At 41.8% G+C, this 19,063-nt stretch overlaps 1 protein-coding gene across 1 annotated transcript in view; it reads left to right on the forward strand.

Annotated features, from left to right (window-relative positions):
• LMBRD1 (LMBR1 domain containing 1) overlaps positions 1–19,063 on the forward strand; it is a 340,404-nt gene that overhangs the window by 255,653 nt on the left and 65,688 nt on the right. Inside the window, exon 8 of the mRNA XM_077487418.1 lies at positions 15,646–15,771. Within this exon, the coding sequence (XP_077343544.1) occupies positions 15,646–15,771 (126 nt within the window). The remainder of the gene's footprint in view (positions 1–15,645; positions 15,772–19,063) is intronic.

The raw sequence follows: 19,063 nt of genomic DNA on the forward strand, positions 1-19,063 counted from the left end.
CTCAGCAGTGAAGCACAAAATCTCCTAGATTATGGCGCAGGAGAAGATGGTAAGTATTATTTATACAAGACAAAACCCATGTCTTTGAACTCGGAACCCTGTGCCAAATACTGTCCTATACCTCTATACCCAGGAGACCACTCCTCACAATGACTCTTACTCTGGGTGACCCACCTGACTCGCCCTACCCCACCCTTTCTATCACCTTACCTTTCTCTCTCTCTCTAGAACCACTTTTCTATCCTCCACTTCCCCCTGCTCACCTTCCCCTGGTCCATAGCTATATATACAATACATGACTGGTCTTGAATCCTATAATGCATACTGGTTTATGTAAGGAATATTGGCTTATGATCTCCGCTGCCCTGAGCTACCCAAATGCACTCCTAATCAACTACACTGGTGCTCTTGTCCCAGGTCTTAGCATAGTTCATTGAATTGTTTCACATACCACCCTACCTTCTTTAACCACTATAATATAGGGCACGTATACACCTTCCTGTCCAGGACAATTTTGAGCTTTCAGTGCTGTTGCATTTTGAATGACAATTGCGCGGTCATGCTACACTGTACCCAAATGAAATAAATAAAAAGACCAAAAATGTTGAAACAAAAATAGTTTTGCTTTTGTTTCTGTCATAAAATTTAGTAAATAAGTAAGTTTTCTCTTTCACTGATGGGCACTGATAAGGCGGCACCAATGAGGTGGCACCAATAAGCAGGCACTGACAGACACCGACAGGCACTGGTAGGTGGCACTGATGGGTGGCACTGATATGCAGCACTGATGGGCATTGATAGGCGGCACTGGTGGACACTCATGGGTGGCACAAGTGGGCACTGATAGGCGACATTGATGGACACTGGAAGGCTGAACAGATATGGGTACTTATGGTGGGCACTGATAGGTGGTACTTATGGGCATTGATACATGGCAATGGTACACGGCACTGATGGGCATCCTTGGTGGCACTGGTAAGCATTGTCAGTGGGCACTGATTGGCAGCTGCCTGGGCAGATGTGCATTTCACTGGTGGTCTAGGGTGGGTATACCTGGTGGTCCAGTGTGGATGACCATCCTGGTGGTCCTGGGCGGCATGATGGTGGTCCTGGGCGGGATCCGAGGGGGTGCTGCGCTGATAAACAATCAGCGCAGACCCCCCCCAGTCCGGAGAGCCGCTGATCGGCTCTCCTCTACTTGTGTCAGACGCGAGTAAGGAAAAGCCGATCACCGGCTCTTCCTATTTACATCGTAATCAGCCACGATTGGGCATGGCTGATCACGTGGTAAAGAGTCTCCGTCAGACTCTTTACCTAGATTGGTGTTGCAGGGTGTCAGACTGATACACTGCAACAACGATCGCCCCAATGCGCCCCGGGGGTGCGCAGCGACTTAATATCCTGAGGACGTCATATGACACCCAGTCAGGGTATTGAAACCACTTTGCCGACGTCATTCTGCTATATGGCAGGCAGTAAGTGGTTAAATGGGGACTTATGACAGCGTTAAATAGTCAAAGCGGTGGAGGGACCCCCACAATCCACAGCGTGCTCCCTTTAGGGAGGTTATGGCACTTTTAAAGTAAGAGGCAATTTGGCTGTTTTTTGTTTTTATGTTATTTTAAATAAAACTTTATTATGCCATGGTCCAGTTCTCTCTATTTTTTCTTGAGCAAACATGGATTGAAACAATATCACTGTTACACCTCTAAGCAGAAGTTTCTCCATCAAGGTTGGCAGTTTCCTAAACCTGCTAAAGCTTCACCTGACCTTACTTTTTTTAAATAAAGGGGTCAAGGTGAGTTGGTGAGTAGGCTACTTACCATAATTTCACTGGGTGCTGTGGTTGTCCATTTTTCCGAAGTGGTGACGGGATACACGATTTACACCTACTCCAGTTTCACTATTTTCTATGGAAAATTTGTTTATTTGTTTTATATGTTCACTTTTTTTGAGCTGAATACTTATATGTATTTAATGTATATTGCAGTATGTATTAAATAATAAGATACCTGCAGTATTAAACACTAGAGCACTTTATTGTTACAATTTTTTTGTAGCGCCCCTTTACCATTTCACAACCCACAACTCACAAAGTCAAGTTCCTTTGCACTTTTGAGGGGAGCAGCTTATATACTTATTCACATATTTGTAGTCCAAGCGCAGGGTATTCCAAAATTATTTAGTTTTCTTCTATTGTATAACACCTACTGTATTCCCAGAATATGCAATCTGTCGTTATGCTGCTTATCAGGCTGTGTTGGCCTGTACATATTTTTACTCTTCAAACTATTTCTTTTTGACTATACCTTGTTATCTTACCTGTTAAAACCAATAAACATTATTGAACGAAATGTCTCCTGGCCCCATGAAAGTCAACAGTGCTTTACTGCCCATGTTTAGAAAGCAGGCCCCAGACTCAACATTTAGTGACAGTGATGTTGATCTCCTCCAAACTCTAGTTCTCCCTGAACATGTCAGTAATCTGCTACTAGAAGAGGAAGTCTCCCATCAATAGTACATTATTTACAGAAAAAGTTATTCATGATGGGAAGACTTCCTGTTCTGGGAACTGATTGCTGGTATCTGCAAAGATTGCTGCATTTTAGAGGGAATTAATATTTCTGTTCACTAAATGCCAGGTAGTGGGCATACACTGGTAGCGACTGGATGGTTTCATTGCATAATATGCATGCATGGCAGCATCAGTGCTTAAATGTGGACTAGCGCCTTCCATACCCATTTGGCACCAAGCATATCCACAGCATATACACAGCATTTTCTGCCGCAGGTTAGTCTGTGTTACTATGGGACATGTTCTTGTAGTTTCTGGCCCAACCGTTCACACAACCTCCTCCCCCAACTTTTGTTTTGACATATACTGGTACTGTAATCTTGTAATTTCAAGCCAGGCAGCTCACACATTACCCCGTCAACCACCCTCTGCTGCTGTCTAGGAGGACTACATTTGGAGCTACAGCTGACCATTCTTTTTTTTCAGAGATACTATCTCACCAGGCCTGCAACCACCCCCACCCTCAGCATCACTGCACTAGCAACATTGCGTCTGCACTTACCTTTTCACCACCATGCCTGAAACATCCCCAACACTGCACCTTCACGCTGACCATTTTCCTGCACACTTTTACCGCCTCAGTTGACTCTCATTGTCCTCCTGCACCAACTCCTATTCATGCCAGTACGCCTGGCCCATTTTATTCCCAATGCTCTCACCACCTCTCCCACATGCCCCCATTTCACTTGCCACTGCATCAAAGTATGCCTCGCCAATCACCCCCAATGTACCAGTGTGCACTTCTATGATCTCTGTCACTGCAGTGACATTGGGGTATTCTGAGCACTCTGTTGCTAATACATCTGAAACTAAAAGAAGACACCTGTATAAACTATTCACTCATGTTATTTGTCTGGTGTTCTCTTTTAACGTTTCCGAGGACCATTGGTACCTTTTGAAGTTTATTTCTTTTCCACTTAAAACAAACTCGTTGAAGCATCAGCAGCTGTATTCACAAATTCAGAAGGGCTTGTCAGCATCAGATATAAAATCCTTTTAATGTTTTATCTTACGTGACACCACTGAAATGACAGTCATCATGACTTTTAGGAATAGGCAATGCTAAACACTAATCGCTACATTTATCCGACTCACTTCATGCATTTTAATTTATTGTAAGCCTTTTCTGAATCTGTTTGTTCCTTTTTGCTGTAGAATAACATCCAGATATGTAAAAATGAGGCTATGTAAGATGATGGTATTTTATTATAAGAATATTCACTAGGGGGCAGTGGTGTTCAATGTATCCACTTGATCATGTCTTTTGCTTGTGTATATATTTTTCTCCACCGTTAGACATAAAAAGGGGGCTATTTATTTATTTTTATTTTTTTGGTATGTCACTATTGCAATATTTTTATTATAACATTTTGAATGTATTTATTATTTAACTCCCTTTCACAGTTATGCATCTTTACTGTTTAAACTGTTTAAATCTAAACAAGGATTTGTCATTTTTAGTGCCCTTATTGTCGTGCGGCTCAGTGTCTTAAGGCACAGTGCAGTAGTTTTAAGTTTTAAGTATCCAAGGTTAGCGTCAGTTTTATACAATAAATAGGCTTCTCTTTTGGCCTTGAGAATTTCCTTGTTCAAATTTACAGATGCTGCATTATGTGTAATTCAAAGCAAACTGTGCTACCATTGAATTGAACACCATGGACGTATGGTTTATAGTACTTCTTACAGAAAACATCTCTAAAAATCTGATTTGAGTTGCATGCACTTATCTGTTTATTCTGTGCTAACTCTCAGACTGAGTTTCCATGTGTTCTGCTGCTGTTCAGTGAAAGATATTACAACCTACCTAGGTCTGAAACAAGAGGCCACAGATGATGCAACACATAAATCTGAACTCCGGTATAAGAAAATCTTGTCTAAATATAAAAGGCATATGTATTCTTACAGGAATCTTGGTGTGCTTTTTGTAATGCTTCCAGGTCTGTGCAATAATACAAACGTCACCTCTGTGCAGAAGCTTCCTGTAATAAAGACCAGTAGCTTCTATGCTCTCTTTTTGCAGAGTGGGGAGTGGTCTGGTATCTGTCCTTCCTCAAATTTTCTGGAGGAAGCCTGTAGTGAGTGGGCCTGCTGGGTTTGTCTCACAGCTCTGCCTTTTGTGCAGCACAGAGTTTTCCTGGTTACTTTATAATGTATTGACTGGGTTTGCAAAGGCTTTGAGAGCACAGTCTTTGTGCTGGAGTTCAGCTTTAAACACCTTTTAAAGTGGATTTGCAAGTAAAATGGAAATGGCTTCCAAGTAGTAAAATAAAAGTCCTTGGTTACCACATCTTTGTAAAGAGCGAGATCCCTTTCCCAATGTGTAAGGATTGGTGGACTGAGTTAGACCATAGAATTATGGTCTCTCAGCATGCTGCCACACCAGATTTTGACAGCAGATGCTGCTGCGAATTTAAATTTTCAGAACTGTAGTTCTTTGCACAATTTAGACTTACAAACTTTTTGGGGGTACTTTTGTTTTACTGGCTGTTCCCAAAAATCTGTTAAAAGAAACCTGTCCGCATAGAAATATGAATGCTGCCACTTTTTTCAAAGTTTGCATTTCAGGGCTTTCACCCTTACCCCTGCTTTATTATGCTTTTTATTACAGACCCCAATGGATTTCCCTCTTTTTTCAGACTGTCAAAATCATATAATTATTAGTCTTACTAAATGCCACTATGGTTGTAAAGCCCCGTATTTTTTCACCTATAATGCATCCTATGCGTTTTACTCACCTGAGCTCATTCGTTCCCTGGGCGTAGACATAATTGGATAGATTAATAGCAGCGCAGCCATTGGCTCCCGCTGCTGTCAATCAAATCCAATGATGCAGGTATCGAGGGGGTGGGGCCGAGTCCTGTATTCTGTGTGAATGTACACAGATGCAGGACCTGAGAGCACGCCCGCATGAGTGTTCACCTTAAGAGAGCATTCTCCAACGCAGACACTTGATGCGAGGAGGAGCTACCAGTGCTGCTGGGGGACCCCAGAAGTCCGGGATTGGGGCCACTCTGTGCAGAACGAACTGCACAGTGGAGGTAAGTATGACATGTTTGTTATTTAAAGAAATAAATGGGGTTTATGACCCCTTAGTTTAATTACTGTGCATATAGCTAGCATTGAATAGAACAACTGAAACATAATCTTAACTCTTTGTTTTTTTGTGGTTGTTTTTATGCAATCAAAACTGAAATCAAGGTACGGTCAGGTTAAGCTTTTAATTGCAAGAAACATTGCAGCCCCCTCTGAAAAGTGATATATGGTGAACTGCTTTTCAGAGCCGTTCTCTCCCATTCCTTGAAATGGATCATGTTTGCCCACCGAATGCGACTGAATTTTTTTTTTTTGCCACAAAGCATTGCAACCGTGGCATGTGTGTTTTTTTTTTTCTTTTTTTTTCTTTTTTTTTTTTTTACTTTAATGGGATTTAGCCTAACACCGCCATCATTTTGGTTAACATGCACTACTGTGCAAATGTTTTAAGCAAGTGGGAAAAAATGCTGTAAATGTAAAATGCTTTTAGAAATAGAAATGTTAATAGTTTATTTTTAATAATTAACAAAATGTCAAGTAAATGATCAGAATTTAAATCAAAATCAAATCAATATTTGGTGTGACTACTCTTTGCCTTCAAAATGGCATAAATTCTTCTAGGTACACTTGCACTTTTTTTTTAAGGAACTTGGCAGGTAGGTTGTTCCAAACATCTTGGAGAACTAACCATAGATCTCTTGTCTATGTAGGCTGCCTTAAATACCCCTGTCTCTTTAATCCCAGACAGATTCTATGATGATGAGATCAGGGCTCTGCGGGGTCAAACCATCACTTCCAGGACTCCTTGTTCTTCTATACGCTAAAGATAGAGCTCTTAAAGTAGTTGTAAACCCTTACAAACCACTTTGACCTACAGGTAAGCCTAGATTAAGGCTTACCTGTAGGTCCAAGAAATATCTCCTAAACCTACACAGTTTAGGAGATATTTGCCAAAAGACAGGCACCGCTGTCTACGGTGCATGCGCCATAGACAGCAACGCACTGAGCGTGCCGCTGTTAACGGCGAAATGCCGCGAGTGGCGGCTCCCGTGCGCATGTGCGGGAGTGACGTCATCGGGGCTCCGTCGAATGACCGCGCCGGAGCGGCGAGACCCACCAAGAAGATGGAGGCTCAGTACACAAGGGGACAGCGGTGACTTCACTGGCTCCTGTGTCAGGTAAGTGACACATAATGGACTACTATGCGATGCATAGTAGTCCATTATGCTTTACCTTTGCAGGGAATCAGAGGAAGTAAACCCATCAGGGTTTACTTCCTCTTTAATAACACTGACCGCTTGGGGTCATTGTCCTACTGCAGAATACATTTGGGGCCAATCACATGCCTCCCTGATGGTATGGCATGATGCATAAGTGCCTGTATTTCTCAGAATTGAGGACACCATTGATCCTGACCAAATCTCCAACTCTCTTGCAGAAATGCAGCTCAAAACTTGCACGGAACTTTCACCATGCTTTACTGTTGCCTCCAGGCACTCGTTATTGTGCCACTTTCCAGCCCTTTAGTGAACAAACTGCCTCCTACTATAGCCAAATATTTCAAATTTTAACTTATCAGTCCAGAGAACCTGCTGACATTTTTCTGCACTCCCATTTTCTAGGTTTTCCTGCATAGTTAAGTTGCTTATCCTTTTTTCTACGTCCGAGGTATAGTTGGCTGCAATTCTTTCATGAAAATCACTTCTGGCCAGACTTCTCCGGACAGTAGATGGGTTTACCTGGGTTGCTCGGTTTTCTGTCAGTTTTGTGCTAATGGAATTGCTTGACTTGTTCCGATATTGAAGGGAAGTAAGTTTGATGTGTCTTTCATCTGCTGCATTAAGTTTCCTTGGCCAATCACGAAGTCTACAGTCTTCAACATTGCAGTTTCTTTGTGATTCTTTTAAAGAGCTTGAACAGCACATCTTGACATCCCAGTCAGCTTTGACATCTTCTTTGAGTCCTTGCTGATACATTGTAACCTTGTGTCTGTTGCTATGCGCTCAGTCTAGCCATGGTGTGTGAGCTGTAACATGATACGGTCTATCACAACCTCACCTTTTTAGCAGAGTTTGACTGTTCTTCTCCCAGTTTTAAGACTCCTACACAGCTGTTTGTTTCACTTAATGGCTGTGTTTCAACCTACTTATGAAATTGATGATCATTAGCAACTGCTTGGTATAATTAGTTAATACACACGACTGTAATCATACAAAATCGCTTACTTTGTACAGGAGTAAGAATGAATGCTGGTTTGAAACCAAAGGGTAGTCACATCAAAAATTTATTTGATTTACATTTTGATTTTGCTCACTTTGCATTTTGTAAATTGCAAAAAATAAACCATTAAAATATATATTTTTGAACGCATTCTTTTATTTACAGCGTTTCTTCACACCTGCCTAAGACTTTTGCACAGTACTGTATCTCCAAAAGGTATAGAGACCCTTGTGAAGAAACCTTGGGCCATTTGAGCCTGTTTTCCTTATCACCTGCTACCTTGAACTACAGAATGCCTACAATGTATTGTATTAAGGATACACAGAACATCTTTGAGATCTTCCTGTTACTTCTGCCAGCCATTTTTTTTTTTAAATGTTTGTGCTTTATCTACTTTGATTGCTAGACACTTAGGCCCCTTTCACACTAACGTCCCGTTCAGGCCCGCCTGTCAGTTTTTCAGGCGGACCTGAACGGGTGCTCCATAGAGCTCTATGGAGCGTCGGATGTCAGCGGTGACATGTCCGCTGACATCCGACCCGCTCCGATCCGAAAAAGTGTGACGGAGGAAAAAGCTATTTTTCCATCCGTCTGCGGATCGGATCGGATGACGACGGGCACTGCGGTCCGTCGTCATCCGATCTCCCATAGGGGAGAGCGGCGCTGTGACAGGTCCGTCCCTGCACAGTGTGCGGAGACAGACCTGTCATCTCCCTGCTCAGCGGGGATCGGCGGAGTGATCCCCGCTGAGCAAACGGACATCCACGGGGCGGATCAGAACTGATCCGCCCCGTGTGAAAGGACCCTTAAACTTTTATCAAACAATTGTGCTGCATATAACAATTTAGTCAACTATTGTATTGTACAAATGGAGTTTCTTTGTTCGCTGTGGTAGGTTTCCTGTGAAAAAAATAATTTATTAATGTGAATCTAATTTTGAATTTTTGATTCTCATTCAGATTCGGCCTTTTTTTTGTACATGCCAGTCTACAGCTAAATCTGAGCATGCCATACTTCTACATTCTGTTACAGAAAGATTTAAATCCCTGAAACACTAGCCAACACTTTTTTTTTTTTGCTCTAAAAATTTGGCCTTTATTACCCGCTCCTAATTTTCTGTATGAAAAGTCCAACATCCTGTGATGGAACGGCCTAAAATGTACTACTGTATACCTAGCTAAGAACAGTTCACTATGTCCTTGTGAAGTAATACTTCTGAAATGACGAGATGAATGCAGGGACTGCTTCCTAATCACATTTCCATGCGTTTCACATTCTTGGCAGTATTGTTATATCAAAGCTTATTATTCTGGCTGTCATACATGTTCTGCATAGAACTATGAGGGAACATTTTGTTTTATTACATGGGTTTTGTTTTTGGAGCTAAAAAGAAATCTTAAACTGGTCACTTGGCATTACCGCTGGTCAATTTGTTATTAACTTGCCATACGAAAGCCAAGTGTTCCTTCTGCCTGATCAAAATAATATCTATTCCAAATGCAATTTAGCTTTTAAAAATCAAATATTGCGTGTGAGATTATGGCCGCTTTTTAGCACAGGTGTAGACAGCCGTTTAATAGGCCATTTTAGTCTAATGTTGAAATATATGTAAACCCAATCGTTAAAATCTCATATAATTTTTAACATAATGTAATTTCAAGCCAGTTTGAAGAAAAAGAAAAATCATTGCGATTGCTTGAATGCACAGTGCTTTAGCAAACTAAATGTCATCTAGTTAGGATTTACGTCTTCTTTAATAGGACCTCATGTTTCAAAACCTACTGTAGGCTGAAAAATAAGCTGTCCACAGCAACCACTCATTTTTAAATATATAAAGTAAACAACAAATTGAGATCTAGGATCTTTATGTATACAAACATTGCCAATTGACCACCAAAAAGCATGATCATGGATCTGTTTAAATCATGCATCAGTGCCTATAGATGTGTCAACCGCTCAACATTTTCAACACAGACGCACCCTTGAAATAACTTTCCTGTCTCAGGGAACACCTGCATAAAACATACTATATCTACAATTCATGATACATTAGTGTAATGGTCAGTGATAAGAATTTCTCCCTTATAGATAGCTAAAAAGGTCAGTGGTGTAAGTGGGAACGTATCTAAGAGGCAGAAATTGCTCAAGGAACCTCTAGAGAAACCCTAGGATTGGAACTCTGGTCTAAGAGTTCAGTGTATACTACAATTCTTGAGACCTGTAGTTTCAGCAAGAACAATCCATATATCAGAATGTGAAATATTATGTTGATAATAAGGCTAAAAGTCAAACTGTTCCTGCAATATACATGTGGACACTATGTGTATCCTTGGCACAATGGAGTCATGTATAGGTGCAAAAGTGCAGGTGTTAAACTTATGCTGCATGTAATGCCAACCAGTGTATATTGCATCATGCAAAGTCCAAATGGAAACAGGGAAACATTGACATCTAATGAATATTTTGTAGAAAGCCATTACAGGAGCTTCCAAGAATTTGTGTATAGACCAAATGTGATAAAAGCTCACCAGAGTCACTGTATGTGATATAAAATTAACAAAAGTCTGAATGGGAACATTCTCGCCCCATGTGGATTTTTAGAAAAGTTCCTTAGTGGAGTCAATGTCGCCATTAATTGGAAAAATCTAGCTTTGCTGTATTGGCAGGGGCTCCTCATGGAAAAGATACTATGCCACCCTGACGTGTTTCACCAGCAGGCTTTCTTCGAGGGTACATGGTATGATTTTGATTGTTTAAAGCACACATGGAGATTATTTACCACTGTGTCTTCAGGGGAAATTGTTTGTGTTACCACAAAGGAAAAGTTTTCTCTATATGTAATTATATGACCGCCCAGTGACTGCCTGACCGTTAATTTACTATTGCACGCCTCAGTGTTCCTGTTTCTTTTTGGTAATACAGAATCTAAATTTACTTTGCATGGTGTAGCAGATGTTTAAATGCATTCATGTATACAGATGTTTATAAAAAAAATATCATCTCATTAGTTGAAATACTGAAATGTATCCGTCATTCCACAGATAAAGATTTGACTTACAAGCAGACATTACAATCCTTTTTCTCTTTCCATGTATACTTTTTATGTTTCTTCATTATGAAGCTAGTTAGACATTGGATTATCAACCTTATTTGGGGAAAACAGTATCATTTGGGAAAAAAAAAAAAAGTAGTTTTCAAGGCAATCCCTATCTGTAAATAGTTAGCCAAGAGTGTCTACTAATTTAGATGCATGGTAAGTGATGTATAATTTGCCTAATTTCTGCTCCTATATGTAATAAACCAACCAGGGAAGAAATTTGCTAACTCCCTTCTAAAAATACAGTATCTCACAAAAATGAGTACATCCCTCACATTTTTGTAAATATTTTATTATATCTTTTTATGTGACAACACTAAAGAAATGACACTTTACTACAATGTAAAGTAGTGAGTGTACAGCTTGTATAACAGTGCAAATTTACTGTTCCCTCAAAATAACTCAACACGCAGCCATTAATGTCTAAACCACTGGCAACAAAAGTGAGTACACCCCTAAGTGAAAATGACCAAATTGGGCTCCACTAGCCATTTTCCCTCCCCAGTGTCATGTGACTCGTTAGTGTTACAAGTTATCAGGTGTGAATGGGGAGCCAGTGTGTTAAATTTGGTGTTATCACTCTCACTCTCTCATACTGGTCACTGGAGAGTCAACATTGCACCTCTTGGCAAAGAACTCTCTGAGGATCTGAAAAAAGAATCTTTGCTCTACATAACGATGGCCTAGGCTATAAGAAGATTGCCTAGACCCTGAAACTGAGCTGCAGCATGGTGGCCAAGGACCATACAGCGGTTTAACAGCACAGGTTACAATCAGGACAGGCCCAGCCATGGTCGACCAAAGAAGTTGAATGCACGTGCTCAGCGTCGTATCCAGAGGTTGTCTTAGAAGTAGACATATAAGTGCTGCCAGCATTGCTCTAGAGGTTGAAAAGATTGGGGGTCAACCTGTCATTTCCCAGACCATACACCGCACACTGCATCAAATTGGTCTACATGGCTTTCCTCCCAGAAGGAAGCCTCTTGATGAAGATGATGCGCAAAAAAGCCAGCAAACAGTTTGCTAAAGACAAGCAGACTAAGGACATGGATTACTGGAACTATGTCCTGTGGTCTGATGAGACCTAGATAAACTTATTTGGTTTAGATGGTGTCAAGCGTGTGTGGCGGCAACCAGGTGAGGAGTACAAAGACAAGTATGTCTTGTCTACAGTCAAGCATGGTGGGCGGAGTGTCATAGTCTGGGGCTGCATGAGTGCTGCCGGCACTGGAGAGCTGCGGTTTATTGAGGGGACCATGAATACCAACATGTACTGTGACCTACTGAAGCAGAGAATGATCCCCTCCCTTCAGAGACTGTGCCACAGGGCAGTATTCAAACATAACAACCCCAAACGCCCATCCAAGATGACCACTGCCTTGCTAAAGAAGCTGAGGGTTAAGGTGATGGACTGGCCAAGTATATCTCCAGACCTAAACCCTATTGAGCAATCTGTGGGGCATCCTCAAATGGAAGGTGGAGGAGCGCAAGGTCTCTAACATGCACCAGTTCTGTGATGTCATGGAGGAGTGGAAGAGGACTCCAGTGGCAATGTGTGAAGCTCTGGTGAACTCCATGGCCAAGAGAGTTAAGGCAGTGCTGGAAAATAATGGTGGCCACACAAAATATTGACACTTTGGGCCCAATTTGGACATTTTTACTTGGGGTGTGCTCACTTTTGTTGCCAGTGGTTTTGACATTAATGGCTCTGTGGGTTATTTTGAGGGGACAGCAAATTTACATTGTTATACAAGCTGTACACTCACTACTTTACCTTGTAGCAAAGTGTCATTTCTTCAGTGCTGTCACATGAAAAGATATAATAAAAATAATTAAAAACGTCAGGGGTGTACTCACTTTCGTGAGATACTGTGTGTGTGTGTGTATATGCAGGGCTTTTTTTTTTCCTCAGAAAATAGGTGCAGGAATTCAACCACGACTTCTCAAAAAAACTCTCCCCCTACCCCACAGAAACCCATCAAACCGCATCAAATAGTGAGTGTGAGAAAGAGATTGCTGCTCACAGGTGATGCAAACAGTAACACTCCAATGTTGCTTCTGTGAGGTGGGGTGCACGCCCTGCCACTGCAGCAGAAAACGTGAAACACAAAATCTTTGGGTCGGCAGCACACCTGCACAGAAAGGAAAGTATAGTCTTTATTGAAGCATAAATATTAAAAGCACTGGGCAGGTACAGACAGGGGAAATGCAGGTAGCTTGGCACGTTTCACACTATAGAAGTGCTTTGTCAAAACCACAGAAGTTGGTACCCATCCAGTGCTTTTAATATGTATGCTTCAAGAAAGACTTGATTCCTTACTTTCTGTGTGGGTGTGCTGCCAAACCGAAGATTCTCTGTTCCAAATAGTGAGTGGTCAGATTTCACGAACAGTAGAAGGGGCAATTAATGCCAGGCGTGCATAATGTACAGAGTGCAGAGTTTCGGGGTGAGGGGTTGAGGGTGTTACACAGTGCCCAGTTCAGCCTTCTTCCACGACTGGTTACCTCTGGATCCCCTATCCTCACTTTCACCACTCTTAAACTCTGACCTCTGCATTTCACACCCCCCCCCCCATCCACAGTCTTCATCTTATCCTTCCTTCTTTAAAGGCTCTGGCATCTTCCACATGTCTTACTTGTGTTGGTGTATTAAGCTGGAGCACCCAGCCGGCTCTAGTACCTCCCCTACAACGGCGGAATTACCAGGGTCACAGCAGTCGTACTTACGACTGGGCCCTTGAGTTCCACCACTGTAGGGGGGTCCACCGCCACCCGGGAGATTCATTCAAGGGGCATACAGTCCTCGCCCCGCTCCACCCATCTTCTCCGCCTGCACTCACAGCCACACTGCAAGGCTCCGCCCATCCTCTCTGCCCTCCCAGGCACAGTCCCCGACCACACTTACGGGCACACTGGACGGTCTCCGTCCGCTCCGCCCATCCTTTCTGCCCACACTCGCAGGTACTCACAGGCCCCGCCCATCCTCTCTGCCAGCCCAAACAAAACCTAGCATGGGGGGGAACCAAGTGAACTGCGAGTTATCTGTAAGCAAGTAGCCCTGATCCCATCCCTCAATATCAACACTGCTAGTGATCCCCCCATACCCCACTACTGCCACTGATTCCCCCCCACCCCACTACTGCCACTAATACCCCCACCACCATTACTGCCACTGATACTCCCCACCACCATTACTGCCACTAAATCCCCCCACACCACCACCACTAATGCGACTGATACACCACCACTACTGCCACTGATTTTCCACCACCACCACTGATACCCCCCACACCACACCACCACTGCTGCTACTGATCCACCCCGCCACACCACCGTGACCAGTGCTGCCACTGATCCACCGCCCCCCCACATCTCCACAATGGCATGACCACTGATCCCATCCCGCAACCACCACCCCTTCCACTGATCCCATCCTCCCCCCACCGCTGCCACTCATTTCATCCAATGCCCCCCACCACTACCACTCATCCCATCCAATCCCCCCCCCCCAACCACCACCTCTGCCACTCATCCCATTCAATCCCCCCTACCACTAATCCCATCCCCCACCACCACTGCTGCCACTGATCCCATCCCCCACCACCACTGCTGCCACTGATCCCATCCCCCACCACCACTGCTGCCACTGATCCCATCCCCCACCACCACTGCTGCCACTGATCCCATTCTCCACCACCACCGCTTGATACACTGTACATAGTTCATTTGGGCCAAACAAACTATGTCCCGCACTAACAGAACATACAGCACACCGCGCTGTGTTCTGGGTTTGAGCCAAGACTTGTCTTATACTCAGAACACAATAGAGTGTATCTGATCAGTGCTTAGCCATTCATAGAAAGCTATGTATTCTCGCAATGAATACAGAGCATCCTCTGAGTCAGAGAGGCAGGCTGATGTCACATCCCGTATGCTGTATATAGCCTCAGCTACATACAATTTATACAGCACATCCAGCGGCCTCACATGTTAATGAGCGGCATACTTCGTTTGGCCCAGAGTTTCACTTGAAGTGCTGCATTTGTTATGCAAGTTTACATTATAGACTTTGTGTTGATCTTTCTGCAAGCTAATGTTTCTACTTGATGAATGGTGTTTTATATTTACATATTTTTTTTTCACATTTTAGTGTGGACGTAATTAGAGTTGCATCGGTATTGGTGCCGATACTAAGCATTTTCTCGAGTGAGCATAGTCATGCAAATGCTCCAATACCAAAAACAGATACCTTTTTTGTGGTGTGATTTGAGCCCCTACAAAATGAATGGGGTTTAAAGGAGGAAGTAACGTTGTGTTGCACTGCTTTGCTGCCTGAGGCTCTGAACAGCATGCAATCTTTGAAGGACCAGTGTGATTGCGAAGTTGCATCAGAAAGTACTAGCTCTAAATGTCAGGTTGTCTGTGGTCTAAATTCAACATCAAACAGCAATCCAAAACAAAGCCATTATTTTTACCCTATGTAGTTAAACATATTAAGTTTATTAGCTTTGGTACCTAATGATTATGACTAGAATGGAAATGTTGACAAGCATGTAGAAATTATTTAAATCGGTGCATTGGTTACCAACTTAAAACTGAATAAGTCCACATTTAATCAAATTCCCGCAATGGGTTTAAAATTCGTCTTTGCCCATCTGTTGTATATAAAAAAAAAAAAAAAGTTTTTAAAAGTCCTGGTAAATGTTGTCTCCTCTTCTAGGCTTATGGGATGTCCGCCCTTCCTTTAAACTTAATTAAAGGTACAAGAAATGTACATTACGAACGTCTGGAAAACACTGAGGATATTGAAGAGGTGGAACAGCAAATTGAAAGAATTAAATCAAAGGCAAGGAGAATGTGTTCTTATTTTCTTTAAGCAGTAGTTGTGAATTTGTTTTTCCCTTTATCAATGTTGTCCAATTGCTAGAGCTATATGTAAAATTCATATTCAAGGAATACCTCTTTTAAAGATCTTGATATGAATTATTAACTGCATTTCTTGCATCTGTAAATCTGCTTCTTGTCATGTATCTTGTGATGCAAGTAGTATTTATTTTTGGATGAGAGTGCTTGCTGATGTGCTATAACTGCAATGTCATATTAAGAGAGAGACCAGACTTAAAGTGACCGCCTTGATGGAGTAGTTTCCCATTCAATTCTATTTTTTAACATATTGACGTTTGATTAATGGCTTGGTACTTTAGTAAGTTGCAATGCTAAGAAAATTTAAATCGGTGTCAAAGTAGAATTAAGGTTTTGATTTTTGTTTTAGTTTTTTCAAACATTGAATTTGCTAATTAAAAAAAGTGCAGGCAATTATTTATTATTATTTTTTGAATTTACAAATCTGTTTTTTTTTTTTTTGTTTTTTTATATAAATATACACCTGTGTTTGTCCCAAGAATGTTTGCATCCACTTAACTGTTGACTGACTCGCTACCTCTGCGGCAAGACTATTCCAAGCATCAACTACTTTTTCCGTATCAATCTATGTATTGTTTTTAAGACACAATGGGGGTTATTTTCGAAAAGGGAAATCCACTTTGCACTACAAATTGTACTGAAAGTGCACTTGGAAGTGCAGTCACTGTTAATCTGAGGGGTAGGTCTTAAATGAGGGGAAGCTCTGCTGATTTTATCATCCAATGATGTGCAAGCTAAAATGCTGTTTATTTTCCTTGCATGTCCCCTCTCGGATCTACAGTAACTGCACTTCCAGTGCAATTTCATGTGCACTTTGCACTTATAGTGCAAAGTGGATTTGCATTTCTTAAATAACCCCCGATGTAATCAAAAGCAAGCATGTAGGTCGCTCACTCGGGGGGGGCTAAGGAATGATCAGGTATTACAGATGAATCCAAAAGGAATAAACATAACAATCATAGTTAAACCTTCATGCGATTGGGATGATATTCAAGGATAATTAAGGTGAAAGGGAAGGGAAAAAGCCTATACACCACAACCTACTTCCTGAGACCAACCCCAAAGGATGGAGTCTAAGAACGCAAAGAAGATCCAGAAGGAAGGTAGGAAGAAGAAAAGACAGAATCTAGAGAAGGGATGAGAAAAGGGAAAGAAAAAGAACTTTGACTCAGATATGCCACTGGAAGCAGTCAGAGAAGGCCTGAACAAGCTGGTTGGAGTGAGAGAAACTCATAGGAAATCCAAGGTTCCCAGACTTTAAGAAATTTAGGATGTGAGTGGCTCACGATGCTAGACATCTGCTCATGGAGCATCAAGGCAGTCATACGTGACTTCACCCCTTGAAAGGCAATGTGCAGGGTCTTCCAGGCTTTTTTTCTAATTGGATTAAATTGGAAAACTGTATGAATCCTGGGTGAACATTCTGTGAATCACGTGGCAAGCATAGTGCAGAACCTGTGTTTCTCTGATTTCCTTGCTATAGCTCTGTTGTATTTACCAAAAAAAAACTTTCTGCGCTGGGTACCTTTTTTTTTTACCAGATCTCCATGATCTCTAAACTGAAAGAGATCTTATAGTATTTGTGTAGCAGATCACCGGGAGAGTTGCATTCCTTTTGCAGACAAAAGGCATACCCTGGCACACCTTAATGAAATTCACATGTTCATGGATAGAGAGAGCATTGAAAGCCAGCATTTGGTTAAGTCCTACCCAACCCATTTCTTTGGCAATCAACATTGTCAGGGAATTGGAGCAATCCAATCCCCTGACGTTCATTGACAACAAAACGCATTGGCGTGCCTTAATCTGTTACATAATCACACACACCTGTCAGAGGTGTGGTTTTTCAATGCTTCTATCTATCCACGATTGAACATATGAACTTTGAGGTGTGCTGGTGGTCTTCTGGTGTGTGCTTTTGGTATGAACCTGGTGCCTGGGTATTACTGGTGGTCTTCTATCTGTGCAAAAACGGTGCCTGGGAATTATTTTGCTTCAGCAAAGTAAGGTAACATCATTCCCACAACCAGTTTGACAGGAGCTAGCCTCCGAGTAAGACCCTTATGCTAAAGAGGTCTTAATTGTGCTGTTTAACTACCTGCATCTTTCCAGATCAGTGCTGAAAATACTGAAAAACCATCAAGTTTTGTAAAGCCATCTACTTTTGTGAAAATCGATAAAATCCATAATTAACCTCCCTGGCGGTATGATTCATTCTGGTTTTAGGTGCTGAAAGCGGTACAATTATTTTGCATGGAAATTTGGCGTTTTATATTATACTCCTGTAATTCTTAGGAATAACTCTCTTAAATCTGTTCAAACCAGAGTCTAGCAGACATCCCGGGTATGATAAAGTTTATAATATAATAAATAATAATAAAAATTATTCAATAATGTAATCAAATCCAAAAACACAGAAATTTGCTCATTTGCAGAATTGTCGCTGTCATTAGATTTAGTGTTTGACAAATTTCCCCACAAATCGCTATTGCTCAATTCTGCAAGTGATTCTAATTTATTATCGCTGTTTTCTAGTTGGTCTAAAATCACTTTTGACATAAAGGGACACTTTTTGGTTGCTATGGACAATCTCCAAATGCCAGACAGAAAAAACAGTATTTATAATATAAAAGTGTATGCAGGGCACTGCACAGACCACTAGGGACAAAGTGGGTGTGTAATTTTTTTATACAGTATTACAGTACTGTGTGTGTTTTGTGTATTTTAACTTTTTTGAATTTGGCGCCGATCTTCGCTCCCGTGCGCCGTAACGTCCTAGGGAACGGAGCTCGGCAGCATTCGGGCACTGTGTGAATCGAGCAGAGGACAGCTCAATCACACAGCGTGGAGGACATCGCTGGATCCAGGGGACAAGGTAAGTAACCTCTCCCTGTATCCAGCGATGCGATTCCTGATTTGGGGTTACCACTTATGATAGTAAAATCCTAACCCGAGCCAGACTCGGGATTACCGCCAGAGAGGTTAAATGATTACAAAACTTCGGAGACAAGTAACAACTCAAAATACCGTGTGTGATAGTGCAAAATGGTGCTTGGTTACAACCTAATACATGGTTACAACTTAATGCATTAATGCCTTTAAACAGGTATGCATATTGGGAACTCCAACTTGTGTTGCATACTTGTTCCAAGTTTACCTTTTTAAAAGCAAATCCGCATTGGCATCTCAAATTATTTTTGTTGTGACAAGTTTCT

Source organism: Lithobates pipiens, unplaced genomic scaffold (genome assembly GCF_037356315.1).
Source record: "Lithobates pipiens isolate NorthernLeopardFrog02 unplaced genomic scaffold, aLitPip1_a1.2 Scaffold_18, whole genome shotgun sequence".
In the NCBI taxonomy this organism is placed as follows: Eukaryota; Metazoa; Chordata; class Amphibia; order Anura; family Ranidae; genus Lithobates; species Lithobates pipiens.